Source organism: Sprattus sprattus (assembly GCF_963457725.1).
Source record: "Sprattus sprattus genome assembly, chromosome: 2".
NCBI classification, from domain to species: Eukaryota; Metazoa; Chordata; class Actinopteri; order Clupeiformes; family Clupeidae; genus Sprattus; species Sprattus sprattus.
This window is the reverse complement of record NC_137921.1, coordinates 66788162-66815145: the sequence shown is the minus strand read 5'-3', so window position 1 is coordinate 66815145 and position 26984 is coordinate 66788162. Positions and strand designations below refer to the sequence as shown.

Genomic DNA, 26984 nt, shown 5'->3' with positions numbered 1-26984 from the left:
ATCACTAAAATCGGAAGGTTTTGAATTTATGAGAGATAATGGTTATGCTATCAAAACCTTGTGGTTGGTGAGCAGCCCGATGATGCTTGATAAAAACAGTGTACAGAAAGAAAGAGCGAGGAATCTGGGAAATTGGAAGTATCCTCAATATGAGGGTGACCATATTAGAGTTTGTGAAAAGAGGACACTTCGTCGCGGGGGAGGAGGCTGTCACGATCTCAGTAATACACACTGCAAGTGTATCAGCCATACTTGTATTGTTAAGCTTGTTTACCCTGTATTTTGTACAATAAAACCACTCCTGTATATATGCTGCAGTGATTAACACTGAGGACATAATTGGGATTAATCTGCTGCCTTTGTGTGTGTGTGTGTGTGTGTGTCTCTGTGTGTGTGTGTGTGTCTCTGTGTGTGTGTGTGTGTGTGTGTGTGTGTGTGTGTGTGTGTGTGTGTGTGTGTGTGTGTGTGTCTGAGAATGAGAGGGAGAAATCCTAAAAAATGTAAACAGTGTTCAGTGAAGATCATGATACCGATGTGTGTTATCTAGCTGAGTAATCGGGTAGATAGTACTGTTGCTGTTATAATCTTGCTGGTTTTACTGTTGCCGATTGTACTGCTGCAATTGGTAATTTTGCTAAAAGTACTGATGTTGTTGGTAATCAAAGTCAGTTTATTGGGCACAAACGACACACAGCAACACACACGTGCAGGTGGCCACGCACTCAAACGTGCACACACCATGCTGAAGTCGCTGTGAATTTTTACAAATATGACTGCATAGTTGTATTTATTGTGACTTCTGCGATGAAGGTTATTAAAGGCCATTTGAGTTTTGCTGTGTGTGTGCAATATATTGTCAGCAACATAACAAAGGTTCATACTGTGCATGATCTCCATTGGACCATGTCATTTATTACAAGCTGGGGGAGTTGGGCTTATGGGTTTATTGGGTTTGAGGCTTATTTGGCTTGAGTTGAGATTGATGAAGACTGACCAAACTTTTTGGCGTGAGATTCATTTATTTAGATGCTAGCCTGAGACGGGACTGGGGTCAATGACTTTGGACATTTGGAGAAACTAAAAATCAGAGCCTAAAAGAGAAAACGGCATCGCTGTGTCGCAGGGTTCCCTATGGCTGCGCTTATAGAATCAGCAACTTATTCTGTGATTGCACAGGGACAGGATGATTGTGAAAAGGACAATGTTGCGTTCCTAACCTGACGTTGGGGAGACGCTAGCCAAGATAGCCTGGAGCCACCGCCCCTGGAGGCCCCTTCGAAAGACTAAACCTAGAGAACATAGTAGTTCCGTACCAAACTCGACAAACACCATCAAAAGCCACAGGCATCAGTCCACATGAGCTAATGATGCGGCAGTTATGAAGCACCCCATGGATCCAGATATTTCCCCCAGCAGACCTTGGGCCTTTAACTGTTGCCAAACAGCAGACTGTGCTAATACAGCTGAAGGAGCGCTTTACACACAAGCACCACTAAGACGGCAACAGTCAGATCTGGTCAATGATTCACAATTTAACCCACGCTCTGAAGTCAAATTCGAAGAAGGAAAAAAGCTGCCTGTAACAGCTGTGTAGCAGTGACCATAAGAGGAAAGCTAAGATGATGCTACACATCACATCACTTCACATCACATCACAATAAATAACTGTATTGTTTCAGGTTTACAGCTTAACCAATGCCATACCATGGGTGCCAGATGTTAGGAAAGTGTTGGGGTCAGCATTCATCCAGTTGGGCCAGTGGATCCAATTCACACATAAAGTACGGAAGATGGGTGGCAAATATTCAAAGGGGCCATAGACACCTCATGGACCTCTCCCGCTTAAACAGATGGCCTCCAGGAGTAGCACCAGAACCAAACTGCGACACAGAAATGTGTCGTAAGACAGGAGGCACCAGTCTCCCTACATAAAACATCACCGGACACATGTATTGTCCCCCAAGGCTCTGACGTAGCTGTGATAAACATCATGTATCGCCAAGACAACAAAGGACTGGATCCTATTTTCCAGCCCTCTGAGCGGTCTCATCAAAAAGAATGTCAATAGAACTTTAATGCATGATACTAATCTGCCATGGCACATCTCCGATGTGTATGTAAAGCATTGTCACAACACTGATGAAACATGTCCATGGCTACAGGCATCTATCGATGATTTGATTCACAATATTCAACATGGTTCGCAAAACAGGTGGCCACTGGTTTTCAACATCTCACAAAACATAATCAAAGTGATTACAGTAAGTCTGAGGCGCAGGCTCTTCTAGCTGCCAGTCATGCAATATTCAATCAGACCAATACCATTGAACATGCCTTTATTACAGTGCATGAAATGCCCTGTATTGTTATTCCTAGGCTTCTTATACTTCTTCTTATTATTATTACAGTGCATGATGAAATGCTCTGTATTGTTATTCCTACGTTTCTTATACTTCTTCTTCTTCTTCTTCTTTGTACCGAACTTTTGCACTTAATTCAGCTCGAACCGCTTAACATAGAAACTTTGTTTGAACTTTGTCGCGTAGGTCTTGTAAAGGACACTTATGCTATGTGTTTTCATTTTTCTGAACTTTATATCTTTTAAGATATTAAAGAAAAAGTAATACAAATTTTCCTGTTGACTTTCATTGGGTCATATTGGCATCATAATAGGGTCATTAAACTGGCTTGCACCTGTGCTTCACTGACACCTGCGCCAAGGTTCCAAGGCTCCTCTTCTCTCTGTCCCTCTCCTCAACTGTATAATTAGGAATATTAAGAAACACCTTCCATACTCTACTTTTTTCTCTTCATCTTTCTCTCTATCCCGCTCAGTTTACTTTCTTTCACACTCTCTCATTCTCTCATTCAGTCTAATCTCTCTTCTTCACTCAATTTTTCTCTTGAGCAAGATGGCGTTTGAGATCACCCAGAATCCCCAGCGGTCTATGTGGTCTCGCTGCTGGCTCTGTCACACCACCGGCCCTCTATGAAGGTGCAAATGCCTCATATCTAGGATCTGTGGTGGGTGGAATTGAATTACTCTTTTCTTTTTTTTATTAATTAAAGGATACTGTGGGTTGCAGTTTGATTATGTATTCCAACGGCGTATAAATATGATTCAAACTCAAAAGCGTGCATCCCCACACCGAGCAGTTATTCTTGAATAATGAAATCATGCGTGTCCTAGTTGTTATGCAACAGAAACTCCATGTCTATAATGTACTGATTATCAAACCTGAACTGAATATAGCCAAGAACATTTCTTTAAGCTGAAACTCAGACCTTGATTGACTTTGGGTCCCTGGTCCCATTGGTCGTATGTATTTATGGGTGTTTATGTTATTTATGATGCCCATTACTTTAATGGCACCAGTGCTCAGCATAACTAACGGCTGGCGGGGGGGGGGGGGGGGAGCATAACAGCAATGGAGACTGTGGGAAATGAGAATGTATTATCTGGCATCTGTGCCTGACATGCGTGGCCTCCTGTTTTTCTTTGCAGCGGTGACTGTGGGGACGGCAGTGGCAAGGGAGGGACATCATTACGGCATCCCAGGGAGCCATCTGATGATAGCTGTTAGTAGGGGTGCGTTAATGATGGGCTGACCCCTGCCACCCCCCAACTCACCCCCTCTTGCCCCCAATCCCCCCCCCCCCCCCCCCCCATGTAAACACATTTCCTCAGAGACCATTGATCATTCCTTAAAGACGTTGTCAGGCTGCTGAATGGAAATGATGAATGAAAGCGATGATGGAAATGTTGGAGATGATGATGATGATGATGATGATGATGATGGCATGGTTATGTGACTGCGACCCCCTTCCCCCATGTTGTGTCAGCTGTTTTTTTTGTTCTCTCGAAGACAGCCTCAAGTGACAGCATCGTTCACACAGCTGGACAAGGAAAGAGGTATACCAGCATGTTATATCATTTACAAAGCTGGACAAGGAAAGAGGTATACCAGCATGTTATATCATTTACAAAGCTGGACAAGGAAAGAGGTATACCAGCATGTTATATCATTTACAAAGCTGGACAAGGAAAGAGGTATACCAGCATGTTATATCATTTACAAAGCTGGACAAGGAAAGAGGTATACCAGCATGTTATATCATTTACAAAGCTGGACAAGGAAAGAGGTATACCAGCATGTTATATCATTTACAAAGCTGGACAAGGAAAGAGGTATGCCAGCATGTTATATCATTTACAAAGCTGGACAAGGAAAGAGGTATACCAGCATGTTATATCATTTACAAAGCTGGACAAGGAAAGAGGTATACCAGCATGTTATATCATTTACAAAGCTGGACAAGGAAAGAGGTATACCAGCATGTTATATCATTTACAAAGCTGGACAAGGAAAGAGGTATACCAGCATGTTATATCATTTACAAAGCTGGACAAGGAAAGAGGTATACCAGCATGTTATATCATTTACAAAGCTGGACAAGGAAAGAGGTATACCAGCATGTTATATCATTTACAAAGCTGGACAAGGAAAGAGGTATACCAGCATGTTATATCATTTACAAAGCTGGACAAGGAAAGAGGTATACCAGCATGTTATATCATTTACAAAGCTGGACAAGGACAAAGGTACACCAGCATGTTATGTGATGCAGTATATGGACTAAACCTGGGGGGTGTTTTGTACATTGTTTTGTATATGATTGAAAAAGTGACTTGTTTGATAAAACAACAAACATTTCCACTGATTCACCACCGGTAGCCAAGAGGCAGTGCCATATGGGCGATGCCATGGCAACCGAAAGCAAACAAAGCCCTTCCATTAATAAAAGATGAATGGCAGGTGACCAAGCTTCTGTCTGCTTGATTGCAGTCTCACCCACTTTAGGATGCCGGACTGCAGGCTCACAGGAGGGTCTGCTGGATTGCACCCAGCCTCATGCCACCTTGTGTGTCTTAATTGATTGAAGTCTCAGTTTTAACAACCATGTGAACGCAACAACTAAATAAGATTTTTTTTTCCATCAAAAACAAAAACATAGCTGAACAAAGAGGCATCACGTGAAACCATGATTTGGAAAAAGTCACTCATGCCTTTCTCTCCAGCAGGGTTGATTGCTGTAATGGTCTTCTCACAGGCCTTCCTACAAAGACCTTTAAACAGCTTCAGTTTGTACAAAAGGCAGCTGCCAGAGTTCTTACGAAAACAAAAAGAACTGACCACTTTGCTCCAATACTTAAGTCGTTACACTAGCTTCAAGTAAGTCACAAAATTGACTTTAAAGCACTGCTGCTGGCTTATAAATCAAAGACCAAAGTATCTTCCATATATGTTTCAGCAGTAGACACCTGCTAGATCTCTCAAATCACTGGAGAAAGATCTGTTGGTAATACCTGCTGTCAGAACTGAACATGGTGAAGCAGCCTTTAGCTGCTATGCTGCTCAGCTCTGGAACCAACTCCCTGATTACGGTGCTCCAACTGTAGCCAGTGTCAAATCTAAACTGAAGACCCAAACTGTCTCAGATGCTTTTTGGCTGATCGAATGCACTCTACGTTAAATGTACTTACTTTTTATTTAATACAGTTTTTATTTAATTCAATTCTATTCTTCTCTATTTCTTCTCTATTCTTCTCTTTTTTTGATTTCAATTTAGGGTTCCATGGTCCTCTATTTGATGTTTCGAAAGAGATCGGCGGACCTATTTAAAGGCTCTAGTCTCAGGCTTAGCCCTTTTTCCCTGTTTTCAAATAAATTTGATTCTTGTTGAGAGGGACAGTTTGTGTATATGGGAAAGGTAACAGTTATTATGAAAAACAGTTAATGTGACAAATAGGCTTCACACACACAAAGGCTTCTGTGGCCCTCTGCTGGTGATGAATGGAGCCACATAAATGTTTCACGGCTTCTTTGTGAATAACCATTTAAAATATTCATATTCCTTATTCCCCACCGTACGCCTCAGGTATTCTGTGTGTGCAAGATGGAGTAACACGGTAACCAGTGGTGTAGTGGTCCCTGGAAAAGTGGGTATACTCTTTATTTTGCTATTTTTTTAAGCATCCCATACAGCACAGGATAAACGCCCTGTTTTGAGAAGTGGGTATACTCAATGCTGACTGAAAAATAAGTGGGTATACCTGCGTATACCCTGGACTACACCACTGACGGTAACCAACCGGACATGTATCTTTTGAATACCAAGGACTCAACGGACTTCTGCATTTCTGATTACTGCAAGAGTGGCCACTACCAGTTCACCACCAGCCTATTCTGAAATGGTGTAAAGTATGACTTATTTCTCATGCTGAGCAAAAAAAAGAGTATATCATTAAGGATATTTAAAAAGTGACAAATTTGATTTTTAAATCATTTCATTCATTTTGTACTCTCTCTTGGTCGTACATTTACAGAATCCAGTATCTGTTGGTTGAGAAACAGAATCCATCCAGTTATTAGTAGCACATCTCGTTATGGTTGGCCTGTTTAGGTTGCTAGAAGATGAAAATGATCACTGCTAACTCACTGAAATTATCAATCATTCCTTTTTTTTTATCTTCATGGAAAATCAGATGAAAAAGTGTGTTTTATAATAGGCCACAATTGTAACCGGTAAGAGAATGTGTTGTACACTGAATTAATTGAAATAGTTATCATATGCAGTCATCAAAATGCTAATGAATCTGACACACATTTCAAACTCTATCACTGGCAGTAACCAGTACTGCCACTAGAATGTACATTCACGTATTTTACAAATCAAAAACCTTTCTACAACAGAAAAAACTGAGAGCAAAGATTGGAAAAAACAACCATCAACATATTTCAACATTGTTACTTTAGGGCAACATGAATTGCAAAATTCTCTGCAATATTCATTGTAACATTATCATTGTGACATGTCACTAACAACTGCATTACAGTCATGTCATTCATTCACACTAAACATCAGGGTAACATTAAGGACAGAGTATGTATTTATGTATTTTTGTTATGTGTATGTTGTGTATTTGGGGGGCTGTAGAATGTGCTTTCACGTAGATTACACTAGATTACACTACACATTTAATTAAATTAAATTACATTTATTTATATGGTGCCAAAACAATTATATTGTCTCAAGGCGCTTTAATAACAATCAAATAATATATTCATAAAGGTAGGCTTCAGTACCAAGTGCACGATTAGTTTGTGCATCACTATTTTGAACTGCCAACACTCAGACCTACTGCCATACAGTATGTTTTGAAAGAAATAGACTATCTATGTCTACTCCATGTTTGTTGCCATAGTGACGAAGACACTGACCAGTAACTCGTGTCCTTGGGTCAGAATCTCAGAGTTTTCCCCGGGTATCCTCATGCAGTTCTATTGTGGCGTGAAGGGATCATCAAACAGGCAATTTTACCTAATTTTTTCTGGAGCTCCCATATCCTCTTTTTGTCATTTTATCAGCATCTTTCTCAATGTAGGTGAGAACTGCAATGTTGGGTGGTCACCTTGATCTAATACATCCAGAAGCTGACTAAAAGTGAAACTTAAAGAAGGTAGAAAGAAGAAAGGTAAGTAGAACATGAACTCTGTATGTGTATTATGCAGGTGTATACCAGATGCACTGCGTTATCCTGCTAGTCACTAGTGTTGCTATCATGTTACTCATTCTATGACCACAAATGCATATATTAATACTTCACACTTTAAAGATGATATATCCAAAGACCTATGTGTCCTTTATTTATGTTAACATACTTTACTAACCTTTTGTTTCTGAGTTTTGAAACAGCCATCCTCTTCTCATGGTGAAACCAGGGAGTGAACGGCTCTGGTCATGTGACAATTTACACTAAACATGTGACATTGTACATATATCATTCAGCCTATGTATAACTGAAAAAAATGTTTACGGCCCCTACTGTGATCGGTGGGATGAAGTCATCTTTGAGTAGCCAAATATTGTGTTCACTGAAAAGTGTTCCCACTGCGGGGCTGAAATATCATTTGTAGACCTTTTTGACCCCTTTTTGTCATGTCCTAGTAAAAAAATATGGAGGCGATAAACAAGCCCGCAAACAACGCCAGCAAGCCCGCCAGCCAACGCAAACATGACTCTGCCTCTTTTAATCACAAACATATTCGTGTAAATGTGTTGTTTGGACTTTCTGTTGTTGACAGACTGAGATTAAGTGGCGTCATTAATAATCGGAGTGGAGGAGAGCACTTAGGGTAACCATCTATTAGCGGCATGACGCAAAGGCTGCGATGAAAGAGAGCCAAATTACGATCAGCAATGCTTTCTGTCCACTCAGGGTCAGTGCAGGTGGGATGGCTAACTGCCACAAATACAGGGCAACTGAGGAACCACAGGATTTTGTTGTTATTATTTATCATGAATGTAAACATGTCCTATAGAATGTAGTCTGTCATTTTAACATGGTTTTTCTGCCCTTCCTTTTTTACAGTAAGATGCATAATGAACTCACTAGAAATGCACACTCTCACTCATTCACTCCTCTATCACAATACGTTTGAAAGGTTGAATTGGAGAACTTCCAAATCCTTTCCCCCCAAAAAGAGTTGCCTTACCTGACCTGGTTTCCATCTGAGCAGTGTGATACTTCTAATCATTTATGCAGAGGAGTATTTCACTGCAACTCTTTTCTCTTCATATGTGCCATTTCAACAAGGAGAAGATGCCAAGCTTCACTTTTGATGACTAAAATGTGAAATTATTGATATAAGGACCTTCCTACTATTTTTAATAGCATGAGATGAACCAGCCAGAGAAACAGAAAGGCAGCCATGAACTCTGCTGCCCTCTGGTGGCCATGTTCTGAGGGAAATAATCAACACACAAATTAGATGTAAGTAACCCATTCTTTAGGGACAATAATCCATGATTGTATCCATGCCACTGGCAGCCATAGCAGTGATAAGCTGCTATTACTTAGGCCTAATGTTTTGGATACAATTGTATTTTACAGTCCCTAGTGTCTCTGATAAGGCTGTTAAGTAGAACATCTTCTTAAAAGCTTACAAAGTAAAACATATTGATTACAATTTGGATCGGCTAATGAACATTTCATACTTCTCCCTTTTAGTCCCATAGATGTGCAAAATTTGAGTTAATAGGTTAGTTTGCTCGGTTGTGTCCCTTACCACATTTAGTAACCCACAGTTATTTCCCTCTCCCATTTCGCATCTCTCTCACCTCTGACCTGAAACAAGGAAGGCCAGGAACCCCATCCCCCACCCCATAATAAAACAAAAACTAGAAATGAATTGTTCTAATACTATGTACAACCCTGTGCACCTGTGAGAGGCTGAACTCATAGCTGGCCACCTATTGAAACTATCAGTTAAATAGACAATCACTCTGGATCACAAGCAGCATGGACGTGCACAGGAATTTTGAAGGGCAGTTGTTCTGCATATTTTGCCAATATCATTTTAAACTCTCACTAACCGCCGCTGCCACGCCCCCGTCCCCTGAAAGTATATTTTGCCAATATCATTTTAAACTCTCACTAACCTCCGCTGCCACACCCCCGTCCCCTGAAAGCATATTTTGCCAATATCATTTTAAACTCTCACTAACCTCCGCTGCCACACCCCGTCCCCTGAAAGCATATTTTGCAAATATCATTTTAAACTCTCACTAACCTCCGCTGCCACGCCCCCGTCCCCTGGACGCGTATTCCATGATTATATTTTCTAGACATACATGAAGTTCTGCGGTCTTAATACTATTTTAAAAATATATATATTTCTTTCGGAGGGGCCATTTCAGTGGAGGAGGGCAAACGGGCAGTTGCCCGAGCAACCTTAGCCCCCTCCTGTGGACGTCCCTGACAAGCAGCACAGCATGGTGTGGTGACGTGACGTGACGGTGAGCAGGAGAGGAGAGTAAATGAAGGATAGATGTGTGATGGAGGATTCTTGGTCATACTTCTTTTGGATGGTCCCTTATAGACTATCTACAGATGCTTGGATTATAAACACACTTCATTTTGATGGTTCCCTATACACTATCTACAAATACTCAGATTATAAACACACTTAATTTTGATGAACCCCTATAGACTATCTACAAATGCTCGGATTATAAACACACTTAGTTTGGATCGTCCCCGAAAATTATCTGTTGAAACTCTGTTAACTACAATTTATCAGTAAGGTTAGGGTAAGGTGTTCGGTTTGGTTGAGATGATGTTTTGAAAGACTGGACTCAAATATCAACAAACCTTCTATAAAGTTTCTGTAGGCGGACTATTCAAATAAAGTGATACTGAATACTAACCTATCATAACTCATTTCACTGGGATATATTGTCCCACATACAGTATATGGTGCAATGTGTGGTCCCAAAGTGGATGTAATGCTATAATGTAGTCTAATTGGGTCAGAATTCTCAAGCATTTTCGCAGATAAGCATTTTCCCTCTGATGCTCGAAAGCCTTTAGCTCCCAGATTGTGAATCAGCACTATAATCAGGGCCGCGTCACACGGACAGCGTTTGCTGAGCACAAACATTTGCCGGTACCCCCTCTATTTGTCATCTCATGATAAAAATATCAGAAGGATCGCAAAAACGAGCACACAAACAAGGCAATGCAAACAGGGTGATGCATCTCTCCCCGTGTGTTTTGGTCACATGCTCATGTAAGTGCTGTTTGGGCTCTCTGTTGTTGACAGACTGAGATTAAGGGGCCTCGTTAGTAGACGTGGCTGAGAAGAGCACTTAGGGGTAAGGATCCATTAGTTAGAGTGATGCCGTACAACATGAGGTAACATCAGCAGAAACTTAGCCAAATCGTCACCGATACCAGAGAATAGATTACCTACTACAGACCATGATGTATGTTGGAATTAGACAATGGCAACTTACTCTCCACAGATCTGACACTGATCTGCCACGGATCCAGCTGATCTGAGCAGAACCCAACTCAGGAAGGAGGACCCATCTGCTGGAGCCCACATCCCCCTTCCGCTGATTCTTTAACAGATCCAGCTCGGCTGTTGGTTCTGGAGTAGGTCTGGTGCAGACCCGTCACAGAGCTAGTACCAGCACCCCCCCCCCTAAAATCACTCAGGACTCTGTAACAAACTGCTTCTGCACTTGTATCACTTTTATCACTTATGGTAACACCACTCACTGTACCAAATTGCCCTTTTTTGCACTACATAACCTCACTTTATGTAACTTATGCTGCTATATGTTTGTATGTTCTACTTGTATTATATCTGGAAACAGAGCCAGTCCTGATCCACAAGCCATCATACATTTGAAACGGTTCATATACAGACAGCGCGACTAAATGCAGTGACTCTTTGTAAACACAGATGAATGCCTGTGGGTGCCAACCATCATGTTGGACGTTATTTTAATGGAGCCGTTTTTCCCTCTTCTGAAAGCAATTTGGGCTGTGGCACAAAATTGTGTGTTGGCCTGGAGCACCAAGTGAAATAGATGTGAGCCTGCCTGGCTAGCTGCCAACAACCCATGGTGGCTTTGATCACACAAATGTAAAATAGGCATTTCCCCCTCACAGACAAAACAAAAAAGAGAAAAATGTAAATGTGCTCAACTTCCTTTTTTGAAACTCATTTTTTCTCAGACTTTGTAGGGAAACTCCACTTCGCACACCCCCCATTAAGATAAATCTGGGTGCCCTCTGTTCACACGAGGGCAGGGCGCACATTCCTGGAAGGCCTACTTTGATGCCACCACCTTCGCTACTTCCTGAGCAGCCTCAGGCACACCAGAGAGGAATGAAGAATGTGTTGGCGCATGGACACCCCAGCAGCGTTATGCGCAGAATGCTGACTCACCCACTTCCTGTTTCCGCTGAAGGGGGCCCCGCAGATTAGGCACAGTCTCTGGCCCGGATCTGGCGTGTTTCCGGCAGAAGTTAACCGTCTGAGGGACCGCGTCTGGTCCAGCGGTGGCAGTTGGCTGGCGGAACGAGCGCCTGAGGCATAGGAAGCATCAGGATCAGCTCATGGGTGTAGGTGCCATTAAGCCATTCCTTATCTTAAGCCATGTGCCGGCCTCTGGGGTAAATTACTGCAGGGGAAACAGGAGTGGGGGGAAGTGGGTGGGAAACCTTTTTATTTTTTTGTTCACCCACCAGCCTGAAGGGAAAAAATGTGAATGACACAGTCTGACCAGAGGAAGGTTCTGAACTTGATGCTACTGACATAAAGTCACTTTTTTCAGTTTGTCTGTTTCTCTCTCTCTCTCTCTCTCTCTCTTTCTATATCTCTGAAACATGCTCTGTTTACCAGTTGAGGACATTTTTTTTTAAATAAACACAGATGAAAAAAGTTGACCAAGTTTTAAAGATTTCTACCATCATTGTCTCTCTCTCTCTCTCTCTCTGAAACATGCTCTGTTTACCAGTTGAGGAAAACATTTTAAATAAACACTGATGAAAAAAGTTGACCAAGTTTTAAAGATTTCTTCAATCATTGTCTCTTTTTCTGGTGTCTTAAAGGCAATGGCAGACATAGGTTAGTGCGACATGGTCATCTTATCAGGGGGTGGCACAGGGCGCCCGCATAAAACAATTCGTAATGGTGACATTTGCGTGATTGGGTTTCCATCATTCATTTGCCCATCACGTCAACAATATCATGTAACCGTGTGAGTCAATTAAACCTCGTCAGAGTGGGCGCCCTGATTCTAGTGTGTGAGCAAGGCAGACTACCGCTAGAGAAGTTCTCCCACTCAGAAGTACAAGATGAGGAGAGGATGGGGGTACGAGATTGGGAGAGGACAGGGGTAAAAGATGGACAGAGGCGGGAGAAAATCCCGCTTTAATCCTGAGGGAGGGGAGCAGGGGTGTAGGAGCCATTTCTCTTTTTATTTAATATGTTATTTTGATACCTTCTTTTGTTTCTATTTCCTGAGAATCTGTGCCCTCTTGAAAGTGAAGTGAAAGTCCTCTCTATGGCAGAGGTGGTGTAGACACACACACTCTGAAATCCACCTCTGCATTTAACCCATCCAGGGAAGTGACACACATACACAGTGAAGTGAGGTTACACACTAACCTGGAGAAGTGAGCTGCCTTTGGCGGCACCCGGGGAGCAGTGATCGGGGTTAGGTGCCTTCCTCAAGGGCACTTCAGCCGTGGATGTGGGCATGGGAGAGCAGTGGTCTACCACTTCCCCCGCCCACATTTTTCCTACTGGTCGGGGATTGAACCAGCCACCCTACGGTTTCCGGCCTGAAACCCTAACCAGTAGGCCACGGCTGCTCTTCAGGTCAAAAGGCCAGGACGAGGGCTGAGGGAGGAGGGGGTTTCGCCCAGGGCTCCATGCAAGTTAGAACAGCCACTGATCACAGGTCCTTCTGGAACCTTCTGTGCGTGATGAAGTTGATCGGCTATGGTGTGGGGATAGTTAGTCATCGACATTCAATAACAATTTTGGCAGTAAATCTAGCTCCAGATGTTAAAATTTCAAGCTAATTTGTAGTATTGTGGTAACTATGTCAGTAAGTGACAACGACTGCGATGCCCAAAGACTGATAGATGTGAACTTATCGACTGAAGTTGACAGGAAACTTCCTTCTTCGGGTTGAGGTTGCCTGTAGATTTATCTGATTTTCCACTGAAGACCACCACGCAGTGTCATCTTGAGAGAACCTCTGCTGTCAGATGGAGCTGTAGTTGGCATCCCTTACCACATGTTTGGCCTTGGTGACCCATATTCCATTTCATATCTCTCTCCCACCCACTTTCTCTCTCTTATGATTTTTGTAGATGTTTAAAAAAATTACTTTAAGCTGTATTTTGAATATGTATTTTTCCATTTTTTTCCATAAGTGTGTCAATAACAGCTGTCACCCACTCTCAGCCACCTTATTTAGTTTGCACTTCCTGACTGTTGAAGTGGTGCACCAACCTTCTACATCACTTTACTGTTGGCTAGTTAAATCATCTCTATCTACAGAAAGTTGTACTGTCTTATGTGTCAAATTGTGCCTGTGAGGTCCTCTCTGTAGGCCTTGTTCTCAGTTGCATCGGAATGGATACAACCACTTACAAATGTGAAAAACTGCTAAATCCACTCTTGATGGAGGATGGAATCCAGTAGCTACATTCTTCAGTAGAAAAAGCCACCCATGCTGCCACATACAGACACAGATGCAGTCTGAACCCTTCCTTGACCCTGAGACTCATTTTCTAGTGGTAAGACTTTTCAAAGCACGTAAAACACTTGGCATAGAATCGGAAGGAGCAATTATAGCTATATAACCATGCCATCACTGCAACAGGAGAATCTGTGATTACTCGGCAACTGCTTTTGTATACTCTTTCTTTTGGATCAGAGGAGTTACTACCTGCCATTCTCTTCCAGTGACTAAAGACTTTGAGATGCTAGTTAATTATCTCAGGCATTTCCCTGTATTGAAATGGGGTGGACAGAAATATTTGGACACTGTTCACAAACCTCGAAGATAATATGAAATAAAGTTTATTTTTTTTAACATTCCTGATACATCATGTGAGACTCTTAAATATGTGCAATTTACATTAGCAATAATATGTTTCAACAAAAGGCAAATCTGAACACTATTACAGACTGTAACGTTATTCCAAGACATAGCACAAACATCCCTATATGAGGACATGCTATGCTATGAGGACATGCTATGTCTATGCCTCTTCCTGAACACAGGTGTCTGTTTCGAGTCTTTGTGCAAACAGTGCATCTAGGATAACATGGTGCTTTGAAAGCAAGATCGATGCTGTTGACTATTTCTTCTACACTGGTCGAGCACTTTGTCCTTTCCTTTTTTCCCTGAGTAGATGCTAAACCCATATTCAGTGAGGTTATTTGCTTTGACCTTGACTTTGTTGTTATCTTAAGAAGACGTTAAGAAGATATGCCCTGTTGTAACAGGTCCAGAGGACACAATAAAACATGTTTGAGGACGGTTAGCTGTTTGGTTATAGGATATGGCTGACAGTAGTCCATCCTTTTTCTATATTTCCCTTCACTGATAGTCCATGTTGCCTGCCCCAGTATATCTATGAGTATATCCATGCAGTTACAGCTTACAACAAAGTCCAGCACAGAATTTCTTCTTAGATCCACTCAACAGAGTTAATCCTGTGTGGAGCTTCTGCAAAGAGTTTCTCATAGTCAGTCCATCCATTAGTCCAGCAGTCTACCCATAAGTCCTTGTCATCAAATTCCTGCCAGTTTATTTAGAGAGACCCTTTAAGCAAAGTGCATCCAGTACAGGGGTTCTGTATAGAGACATTCAGAATGTAGACTATTAACTTTATCACAGCAAATTCTGTCCATTACACTGTTTCTCCATACAGTCCCACCTTTTCAATGCCTTAAGCTTCTTTGCAGACTCTTTGTCAACAGAGTCAGTACTCTGTGGTGCTCCTCTGTAGCATTTCTGTCAGGTCTCTCCATTGTCTCTCTCAGGTCTCTGCTATGTCTCAGTCAGGGGTCTCCATTGTCTCTCTCAGGTCTCTGCTACGTCTCAGTCAGGGGTCTCCATTGAGTGTCTCCAGGTTAGGGCTGCGTCTCGTATTGTCCCTCAGTGGCGATGAAGAAGTCGCTCATCAGGTCTTGCAGGTGTTCAAATGTGGGCCTTTCTTCTGGTCTCTCCATCCAGCACTTTTGCATCACCTGGTACAGCTCGTCTGGGCAGCCCTCAGGACATGGCATCCGGTAGTTCTTATCCAGGTTGCGGATCACTTCCGGATTTGTCATACCTGAAATGGATAGAAGTGAGGTCAAGTCTCCTGCTGGGGGGTTTTGGCCATTTGATATGGGTAAACTAAGTTTGCATGATGCAATGTATTGTGTCTTGTTTTGATCATGCTGTACAATTTTACAGTCTCAATATCCAACAGAAACAACATGTGTTATGTGTGAAATCTTGAATTACGAGGTTAATCTAAATCGAACAACAAATAGCAATGTATTCTACAGGAAGTATGACCATATATATACAAAGATGTAATATGTAATAGGCAAAAGTGCACAGCACTTTCTATTGCACTATCTAGTTTCTATCTCTGTCAGCTTCTCTATTTATATGTATTTAAAATATTTACATATATAATATGACATATGTATATACACATATATAATATAATACAAATATAATAAAATACACAGATTATGCACATATATAATATACTGTATGTAGTAGCTTACTTTTCCTGCACTTATCTGTAAATAATACTATATTTTTGAACTTCTAGTTAGATGTGCAGTGTATTGGTTTTGTACCTGCACAGTGGAATCTAGTCTTAAATCTACTTTAGCGGATATGCTGCTTAAAGCCTGACAGCAGTCTTTGGCACGCCATGCGACTGGAAAACAGGCCACTTGACTGAAATGATTGTAGGCGCTACCTGGGTAGGGTATCCTCCCATGAGTGACTATCTCAGTCAGGAGAATACCAAAGGACCAGACGTCTGACTTGATACTGAATGTGCCAAAGTTTATTGCTTCAGGGGCGGTCCATTTAATGGGAAACTTCGCTCCTGTGAATTTGGGGAAAAGAGTAAGAAAGACACAAAGAAACAAAGAATGATTGAATGAATGAATAAAATAAAGATCGATTAAAAGAGCATGATCGTAATAATTACATGTAATGTTTTGTGCCTCGTGAACACAGTGTTACGTACAGTTTTGATGGGGGGAAAAAACATAGTTGCTATGACAGCAAAGGCAAAAACAGGAAAAAATGTGGTAAGCCGACAGCCATGATCAGATTACCACCTTATCATCCCTAAAGATATCTTAAATTAAATGTTTTGCAGAGCCACAACCTCTAGATGATTTCCTGTGCTCTGACGAACTCCCCTCTGCATTAGCCTTTCAGTTCTTGAGCTCTGAACACTCCAAGTCAAGTCAAGTCTTTTTATCAGATACACAGAACAACAGGGTTGAACTGGGCACTGAAATTCTTAGGACAGGACACCATACCACACTACCATAACATAACAAGACATAACATATAAACATATAAACATATAAACATGTAAGTACTCCAACATGATATAACATAACATAACTTAACAACTTAACTCCATAAAAGTAATGCACTTCAACAATGGCAGATTTTAAAATTCTATGTGATAAGAGATGGGCTCAGATGTTCTTTAGAACATTCATACTACACCATTCCAAATACACCAGTGTGAAAGTTGAAAAAAAAAGTGAAAGTCCTCTCTATGGCAGAGGTGGTGTAGACACACACACTCTCTGAAATCCACCTCTGCATTTAACCCATCCAGGGAAGTGACACACACACAGTGAAGTGAGGTTACACACTAACCCGGAGCGAAAGTACGAGGTCCTACCGAGATGTGTGACAGTGAAGGCAACCTCCACGCAAACAATGGACATGATGATGCCTGCAAAAATGCATTTTGTGGCTTACTTTACCTTCTTTGGCGGTGTACTCCGTTTCGATGATCCTCGCTAAGCCAAAGTCAGCAATCTTGCAGAGCAATGTCTCAGAAACCAGAATGTTGGCAGCCCGCAGGTCCCGGTGAATGTAATTTTTACTCTCTATGTAGGCCATCCCTTCCGCAATCTGTTCCAGTGAGGAGAGAGACAGGAGGGAGAGAGAGAGAGAGAGAGAGACAGAGACAGAGCGAGAGAGAGAGAGAGAGAGAGAGAGAGAAAGACATTTTCAGGCTTCAGAGAAACCCATGAAAGGCAATCAATAGTTCTCCAGACAAAAAAAAAATACTTTAAACTTAATATCATACAGAATCTTGTGTAATGATGAATAGATGCTCTTGGTATGACAGTATTTCACACAAGTCAAGGTGAAGATTCTCAGCTCATGTGTGTTCTGATTAAGCAGAAAATGAATTTGACCTTTGTGACATTCGTGACATCAGGGTTTATTATTTTTAAACTCCACGACACAATTTTTTTAAAGCTATTAGAACAGACGCATTTTTTGTTTACTAGCAAACATGTAAATTGGGCATCTAAAAAAAAAACCAAGCTCAACATTTCTCCTCTGATGGGGGTAAAACAGGATGCCGATAGTGTCTTGAGGGGTGTGGTAGGGTGGTTGGGGGGGCGGGGGGGGTTGGGGTGGCCTTGCTAGATGGAAAAAACAACGTCACGTCCTGTCCGGATGTTAATTATCAACAGCGAAGTGAGGTTTGTAGAAGCAGAAGTGCACAGCGCAACCACAAAGCCACTGAAGACAAGGCTGACATTTTCCACGAGATGCAAGGCTCTTCGCGACAAGACTTAAAATAGTCGTGTGGATGGATGTCTATAAATAAACATCAATAAAAGTAATTTATTTCGGAACGTCTCGACACTTCAAATTAGTCTTTTATGGAGACCTGGTGAAATGTTATGAATATGCCATATCCAAATAAACGGTGTATACGTTATAAATGTAGTTTATTTGAGCATTTGTGTCAGTATTCTGTATCAGCAAGTGAAAATGTCACAGAAGGTGCATTTAATACCACTTTGTGGCATGGCTTGTAATATCTATGCTTAGAGCTGAGTGATAATACTGTAGTAATAATCGTAGTGGTGGTGACACAGACTTTAATCCATGTTAGAGGACTAAATAATGCATTGCAGTTAATAGTGAAAGACCTGTCACAGGCCTAAGCCTAAAGAAGTTATTAAGCATTGCTATTCATACGAAGCAGTGTTTCTCAGAGTGTTCTGTATCATTTCTTTCAAACATGTCCTACCTGAGCTGACATGTCGATCAGTTTGGGCAGCTTCAGCTGTTTTCCGTCTTCTGTTTTGAGGAAGTCCAGCAGGCTCCCTGGATGTGACAGAGATTGATTAAAAAAAAATGATAAGGAAAGAAAGAAATAACTAAATTAGTTGATGCATTTCAGATACATGTGTTAGCCAATGCTATTGATTTATGTATGAAAAAGTGTTTTTTTTTTTACATCACTGGGAGTAACTACAGAGTTCACACATTAATGTTCCCAAGAACTCAAAGCATCCAAATGAATCTTGCACTGGGTACAAAGTAGCGGTAGATGATTGAGTGTAAAGAGTGTATCAAAAGCACTATCAAGCATTATCAAAATCACTACTGTGCATCATGTTATATGTAATCATCTGTATCTCATGAATAATTTACAGAACATTTCAATAACTTGTTGAACAGAGTGACTCAGGGATAAAATCCTTCATTCAAACGTTCATCTAATGAGATACCGATGCTCTTGCCCTGAAGTAATTATTACTACGAAAACCAACATCAGCTTGTGGGCTCATCAGGATTCACACTTTGGGAAGAATATCCAGTTAAGTACCCATAGTGGTATATTGATGTAAAACAATCTGCACACATTTTTAGCAATAATGAGTAATTACCCAGCAATAACTAATCAATCAATATTCATCTATTACTAGATGTACTGGCCAAGGAGTCGTCAGTCTCTTTTGACCTTTACTTTCGAGGGCGATTTAAATACATTCATGCATGATGGTTTCCTTAGAGTTGATGTGTGTGAGGTCTCTATATATTATAATAATAATACATATATATACACATATATAATATAATACATATATAATAAAATACATAGATTATACACATATACTATAATATATAGCTTACTTTTCCTGCACTTATCTGTAAATAATAGGGGTGTGCAAAAAAATCGATTCACATTCGTATCACGATTCAAGTGCTTCCGATTCAGAATCGATTCATAGAATTCCAAAAATAGATTCATATTAAAAAAAAAAAAAAACTTTTTGAATCGAAAATCGACTTTGAATCGAATCGTGAGCCTAAAAATCGGCATCGAATTGTGACATTTTCTGAATCGTGCACCCCTAGTAAATAATACTATATTTTTTTTATTTCTGGTTAGATGTGCAGTTTATGGTGAGGTCTCACCGTTGACCATGAACTCGGTGACGATGAGGATGGGCTCCTGGGTAACCACGGCGTGGAGACGCACCAGACGACCGTGCTGAAGCTGCTTCATCAGGTTGGCCTCCTCCAGGAAGGCTTCCGGCTCCATGCTGCCCTCCTTCATCGTTTTGACGGCCACCTTCAGGTTGTTCTTGTAGTAGCCTAGTTATTCAACAAAGACTTTTCACTATTTTTCACACACAAGGCACACAACAAGGTTGCTCTTGTAATGGCCTTTACACACACACACAAGGCACACAACAAGTTTGCTTTTGTAATGGCCTTTACACACACACACAAGGCACACAACAAGGTTGCTCTTGTAATGGCCTTTACACACACACACAAGGCACACAACAAGGTTGCTCTTGTAATGGCCTTTACACACCCACAGGCCACACGGGTGTGTGGAGTAAGAGGTGAAGCGTGTGGGTTGTTTGAGCTGTTATTTAACTGTCCACAATGTAAAGGAAGACTCTTACATGGTTATGAAGCAAAGGGTTGCTTCATTCTATTTTGCACATTTACCTTAAGATTTTTTAATTTAGCAGGTGGTTTGCACCCGCTCCATGCCTGAAACCGACACTGAATAACCAATGAATGGGAAACTCTTCAGCGCGTCTTTCCCACAGCTATAGTGTCTACCCCAGTAAGGAGTGTCTTTACCACTGTTAAAGTGTCTGCCCCAGTGTAAATACTTTTGGATGAATGAGGAACTATAGGTTTCAGCTCTTTACAGAATTAGATGACCACAAAAGAGCTTGTGTGTGCATGCGTGCGTGTGTGTGTGCGTTCATGCTGTACTGGTAGCAAAAAGAAACTAGCCGTGGACTAACAACAGAAGAAGGACTCTTCTTTCATGCCATGGCTATCGGTGGTTAGGCGCACTTAAATGTTCGAACTTCACGCTCAAGACATTTTTGAAATCAGTCACAAACAGCTCAGATTTTTTTTGTCACATTCTTTTTGGTGATCTCTCTTACCCATCCAGACTTCGCCAAACTGGCCGGCTCCCAGCTTTTTCACCATCTTGAGCGTATCCCGTGGGATCTCCCACTCATCCTTGGCCCAGGGCTGCTGAGGGTCCGCTGTCTTGCAGGGGTTCCCCAGCCGCTGGCACAGCCCATCAGAGCATCCTAGAGACACACACACACACACACACACACACACACACACACACACACACACACACACACACACACACACACACACACATACACACACATACACACACACACACACACACACACACACACACACACACACACGAGTTTACACAACAACTTTACACAAAATGTATTGAAATGATAACATTCATTTAAATGTGTTTTACATATTATTTAGATTTATATTTAACTCTTTAAAAAGGGATGTAATAAAAGGGATAACCAGTAAATGAGAGTTAAAGTGTAATTAGGTATTATACCGTTGAGGTGCTTATACTTAATTCATGTCTACAGTGAATCTTTTTAGTTAAGTGCATGTCATCACAAGATATAGTTGTCAGGGTTGACACCAAGATTAGGACTATTAGTTGAAGGAATGTATTCTTACAAGATAATGATATATCATACCAAAACCCCTTAATTTACCATTAATTATGTACTTATTATTGGAACATTGTGATAGTATTTTAATGCAACACTGTTGTGTCATATTAACGATCAATCTAATTATTGCGAAATTACTTGGCTGCAGAGACAACCCACAGGACGGCAGAACCTCTGATTTCTATTTCCATTTTTGAAAGAAAACAGTGTCCGTTACTGCAGCAAGCAAAGTAAGAGACCAGACCTAACACGTGTCTTACATGAGTCAGAATCAAAAGGACAGCAATAAGACACCTTAGAGATAAAGGCCTTTAGTATATATCTAATGTTTTGTGCATAAAATGCATTATATTGGAAAATCAAGGGAACATGAGGGGAAATGATCTAATGCACAAGTATTATTATTATTATTTATTATTTATTATTTTTTTATAAGTAACAGACATACAATTATAAAAAATAAAAATAGGGAAAAACAAAAAGATACAACACACATAATACAGTGCATTAAAAAGTATGAAGACTTTTGTGCCAATGACGTCTTAAGTTCGGGGTAAAAAGCATAAGTTCGTCTTAAGTTCGAAGTATAAAAGCAACACTACCAACAGCCACCCTGGCCCCCTACCCTGCTTGACAGCCATGCTTGCTCGTACACAGTGACATGACCCTGAGATCTTCCCCTGTAAGCCACACTGCACAGACTTCAGAGCGTTCCGTCTGGCCCCACAGGAAATGCACTGCGCTCTGCAGGGGTGCGCGAAGGGCTGAGCTCAACAGAAATTAGGTGGAGGGAAGACGTGTAGCTAACTAAGGTGCTACAAACAACACCACCACAGACCACCCACATGTCTAAATGTGTGACCCAAATTGGTTGGACTGATATTACTGTAGATTTCACACGTATTTCATATGTAAAGGCACATGGCGCTCCGGTAGCAAAAGATAGCGTGTCGATATATAACTACGTATCCCTTTAAGGTTCTACTGCCCCACGCGTCCCTCCTTGATCCAAAGGAGAAGAACTTACACCGGAAATGTTACCCCAATGATCATGATGTGTAAGCCTGACGATGTCATACTCATAATTCTAGTCAGAATATGAGTCTGATACTGCTCCATTGAGCTGTGATTATGGGGCGTGTTTCAACCGAACCAGGGAAAAAAATGCCTCTTCGCTTAGAACCAATCAGAGCAACGTAGTATGACCATCTGATACATTAAACTTTTACCGGATCCCGTAGGAGGGACGGCAAAAACATCTTTTCGATCGACAAATGCCTTGATCGTGTTTCTCTGTTCCTTTTTCAAAATTAATGCGCTGTCAATATCTGTGAGATATGCATGCGCACATTATACTTTTTAGCAGTGAGGCTAGCTAGCTACTATGTGTTTCAATGGATTTTTGGTCTAAGCGTTAGCAATAACCTAACAATAATGGTCTCTAGAGCTTCAGTTAAGACCTACAATTCTCTGCAACATTCGTGTTGCACATACACAACTAACCGAGTCAATGTAGACATAAAAAAAAGTCGTGTAGATAGCTTAATTCACATAAAATATGTCCCACTAACAGGCTCCCGAGACGCCGCCTTCTTAGTACGATTTCGAATCTACCGTTAATTCAACTCAAGCATTGGTTGATCATTTGTCCATCATCGTATAAAGCCCGCCCTGACAATTTGATTGGTCCAGCATAATCCTGCCTTCTGATAATTTCTCCCCAACGGAGCAGTGCCACACCGAACTTCCCAACCTCAAATTTTGTGGGCGGGGCTAAGTTCGGTCTGGCACCCAGGCTAATGATGTGTAGTACCTGAGTGAAATCTTTTCAAATGTTAACAGTACATCATCGTGTTTAACTCCTGATACGTAAGCCCCATATCTGAACCGTGCATCATCTCAAAAGCGTGTTTTTGCCTTTGATGACACTACATCATTGAATTTATGATGAAACCACTGATTGAATGGCTCACTGAAGAAATGCTTGACGAAATATCTAATTGGATTGACTCAATGGAGTAATGCTTGACGAAAGTACTGATTGAATTGCCCCACTTGAGTAATGCTTGACGAAAGTACTGATTGAATTGCCTCAATGGAGTAATGCTTGACGAAAGTACTGATTGAATTGACTCAATGGAGTAATGCTTGACGAAAGTACTGATTGAATTGCCTCAATGGAGTAATGCTTGACGAAAGTACTGATTGAATTGACTCAATGGAGTAATGCTTGACGAAAGTACTGATTGAATTGCCTCACTGGAGTAATGCTTGACGAAAGTACTGATTGAATTGACTCACTGGAATAATGCTTGACGAAAGTACTGATTGAATTGACTCACTGGAGTAATGCTTTACGAAAGTACTGATTGAATTGCCTCACTGGAGTAATGCTTGACGAAAGTACTGATTGAATTGACTCAATGGAGTAATGCTTGACGAAAGTACTGATTGAATTGCCTCACTGGAGTAATGCTTGACGAAAGTACTGATTGAATTGACTCACTGGAGTAATGCTTGATAAGTTGCGGCAGGGAAGTGAAGGTCAGGGACGGGGAGATGTAAAACCCTCCGCTGTCCAAGCTGCGGATCTTGTAGTGTTTCACAATGTCCCCGTGTTCATCCGAAGAGTCTCGGATGGACAGGGAAAAGGCCCCTGAGGGATAAATTAATGTCGTAATATAAATCATTGTTATAGATTGTTATACTTTAAATGTCTTTATTATTGTTGTTGTTGTTGTTGTTGTTGTTATAAGTAGTATTATTGATAATAACCACAACAACAATAATGATAAAAATCATCATCATTAATCGTCATTAATCATCATATTTCTGAATCGTTGGCACACATTTGTTTACATAGTCAGTGGTATAAACAGAAAGATTTACTGCTAAAGTGTATCATGCTGTTCTTTCTGAATAAAAAAGGGACATCTTTTGGTGTGCCATCTGCAAAGATGTTGCAGGTGGTTGCAAAGATTTAAGCAATGATTTGCTATTTTTAAACTCACATGCATTTTCAAGCCTGCGGTGCAAGTTAGATAACCTAAGTGTTTCTTTGTGAAGTGAAATATGTGCACAACAACTTAGGATCTAATGCAGGTAAACAGCAAACTATAGCAAGAGTTAATTGATGGACTGCACTCAGACTTTACTTTCATTCTCAGGATCAAACTATGTTCCATTTTCAAAGGGGTTTTAATAACAAAGAAAAATTCAGGAGTATAGAAGATGAGTTATTCTACAGTGAGTAGGAACACGTTATGCCACTGACCTCTAGTCGTCTCACTCTCACGGACTAAATACGAGCCGACTTTATTCCCCGGCGCTAGAAGAAGCCGCTCTGTGTCTCTGCGACTTAAGTCTTTAAAAAACCACCTGCAAGAAAGGCACGTTCACCTGCTTTCAATTGTTTTATACTTGGATTAGTTGAGTAGTAAGACCTAATATAAATACAGTATCTTAAGATAGAAGTCTTTCTATTCCTTTAATGTAACAAGGAACTTTCTGTCAATCTGTGAACATGTTATTAATAATAACAATAATAATAATGTATCACACAGTAATAGGGATGGACTGACGACCACTTTAGTAATTGATTTATAGAATGGGAATTAAATATTAAAAAAAAACATTGGATGCATTATATTGAACAAAATTCAAAAGGAATTAATTAATACATTATTAAATGCATTCCATATTCTTCACCTCACTGGGTGTTAAAATGTTTTAATACACTCGTACCCATGGTTTATAAGCATTCATATGTACATATATACACACACTCACCTCTCCACCTCCAGTGTATGAGCTCTGGCCACATACGTGCTCGGAATGTAGCCTTCTTCCCCTGTGACCAGAGACTTGGCCACCCACCAGTCTCCCTTGCTGTAGTGCAATTCAGACAGATGATAAAATATAACTACTTAGACGTCAACATGAGGTTAGCACGAGATGGTAAAATATAACTACTTAGACGTCAACATGAGGTTAGCACGAGACGTCTTTTGGGTTACCACGTAGAGGTGAACTGTACTGTGAGCTTTCTCTTTTTCGGGCCTTCAGACTTGTGCGTACTTATACAACTCGCTCTCCTCTCCGCGTAAAGACAATTACTGTGCCAAATATATGTACAAATATATGTTTCTATTGTGTTTTTGAAATTAATCTATATAATTTTCTGTAAATCAAGGATTTGTCTGTTTTTACATGATACCAAAAAAGTGTTTGATATGAGGACAGCAACATAAAAAGTTGTCGTCATACTCACTCTTGAAGCACCTTGAGTCGGTCTCCCTTCTTAAACGGCAGGTCACTGTCATTTGTTGGATCGAAGTCATGCTGAGCAATCACTACATCAATGTCTGCAATGAAAAGATGATGGCAACGTTTGTAACATCAGTTCGTCAACCAGTGCTGTGGAAGACAGTGGTACATTTATGACACAGACAGAGGATAAAATAAAGGATTCAATTACATCTATTGTGAAATTGTATTTTGAACCAGCGTTTGATTTAAGCATTATGCACGTTTTGAACATCCATTTAAACATGATGCTGCACTTTGAAATTATTTTATAAATCTAAAACAAAGAAGAAGTAGAAGAAAGAAGACAAAATGCCTTACCTGCATCGTTGCCACGCTTGTTTCCACCTGTTTCCTGTTCAAATGTTTTAATGCAGACAATGTGACTTTTCCATTTCCAAAGAGCTCACAGAGACACTAATGTCATGAACTGAAAATTGTGATGTATAGACAACACATAAAACAGATTGTATAACATACTTACAGTGGATCTGTACATATAAAACAGACGGCATAGCATACTTACAGTGGATCTGTTGTTTGAATTTCCCTTTGGGCTTTTGGGTTCTTTCTGTTTTTTCGGACTACTGGATGCACAACCCATCCTCAAAAGACCTCGAAAGAGAAATGGAAAGATAGTCGTGTGAGTGCAGAAGTTACATATGCGTTCATGTACAAGATTTAGTGGTCAACAAACCCAATTTCTGCGACTGATAACACCACTTGACAGTCTTTGCTGCTTGACAGACCTAAATTGTATAATGTTGGTGTCCGTAGCAATGATAGTGGTTTTGACGGACAGCTGTTAATTCACTTACTGCTTTCCTGCCACTCAGTTTGCTTGCCCACGGAGATGTAAAGTGGGGGTCAGTATCTACTTCCCCAGTCACAGTGGTCCTGTTTGCTCCACATAGCTCTCTGGGGTCCTCACCATGCCTATAAGAAAATGAAACTAATGAAACAGGGTGTATGTGTGTGTGTATACAGTATGTGTGTGTATGTGTGTGTGTGTATTTGTGTGTGTGGGTTTGTCTATGTCTATGTGTGTCTCTGTGTGTGTGTGTGTGTGGGTGTTTTGCATGAAACCATTTACAAACACATTTGTTTGTGTTAAGATTTCTTTGAAAGGAAATGCAGAACTATCTCAGTAACTCTGGCAAAAACTCTGGTCAGCAAAACTCATCATTCTGAAACCAGTGAAAGGGAACTGAGTCCAGTCCAGTTGACGCAAAACAGTCC

The 26984-nt window shown here is 40.9% G+C and overlaps 1 protein-coding gene across 1 annotated transcript; it reads right to left on the bottom strand.

Moving 5' to 3' along the window:
* Positions 1-15515: 15515 nt before the first annotated feature.
* Positions 15516-26349, bottom strand: blk (BLK proto-oncogene, Src family tyrosine kinase; the record flags this gene model as incomplete). Its single annotated transcript, XM_080832647.1, has 12 exons — positions 15516-15718; positions 16367-16498; positions 17406-17556; positions 18698-18774; positions 19873-20052; positions 20874-21026; positions 23947-24096; positions 24715-24818; positions 25230-25328; positions 25711-25804; positions 26067-26100; positions 26272-26349. 12 exons carry the CDS (start codon positions 26347-26349, stop codon positions 15516-15518), a joined length of 1455 nt encoding a protein of 484 aa, XP_080688773.1.
* Between the last annotated feature and the right edge of the window lie 635 nt (positions 26350-26984).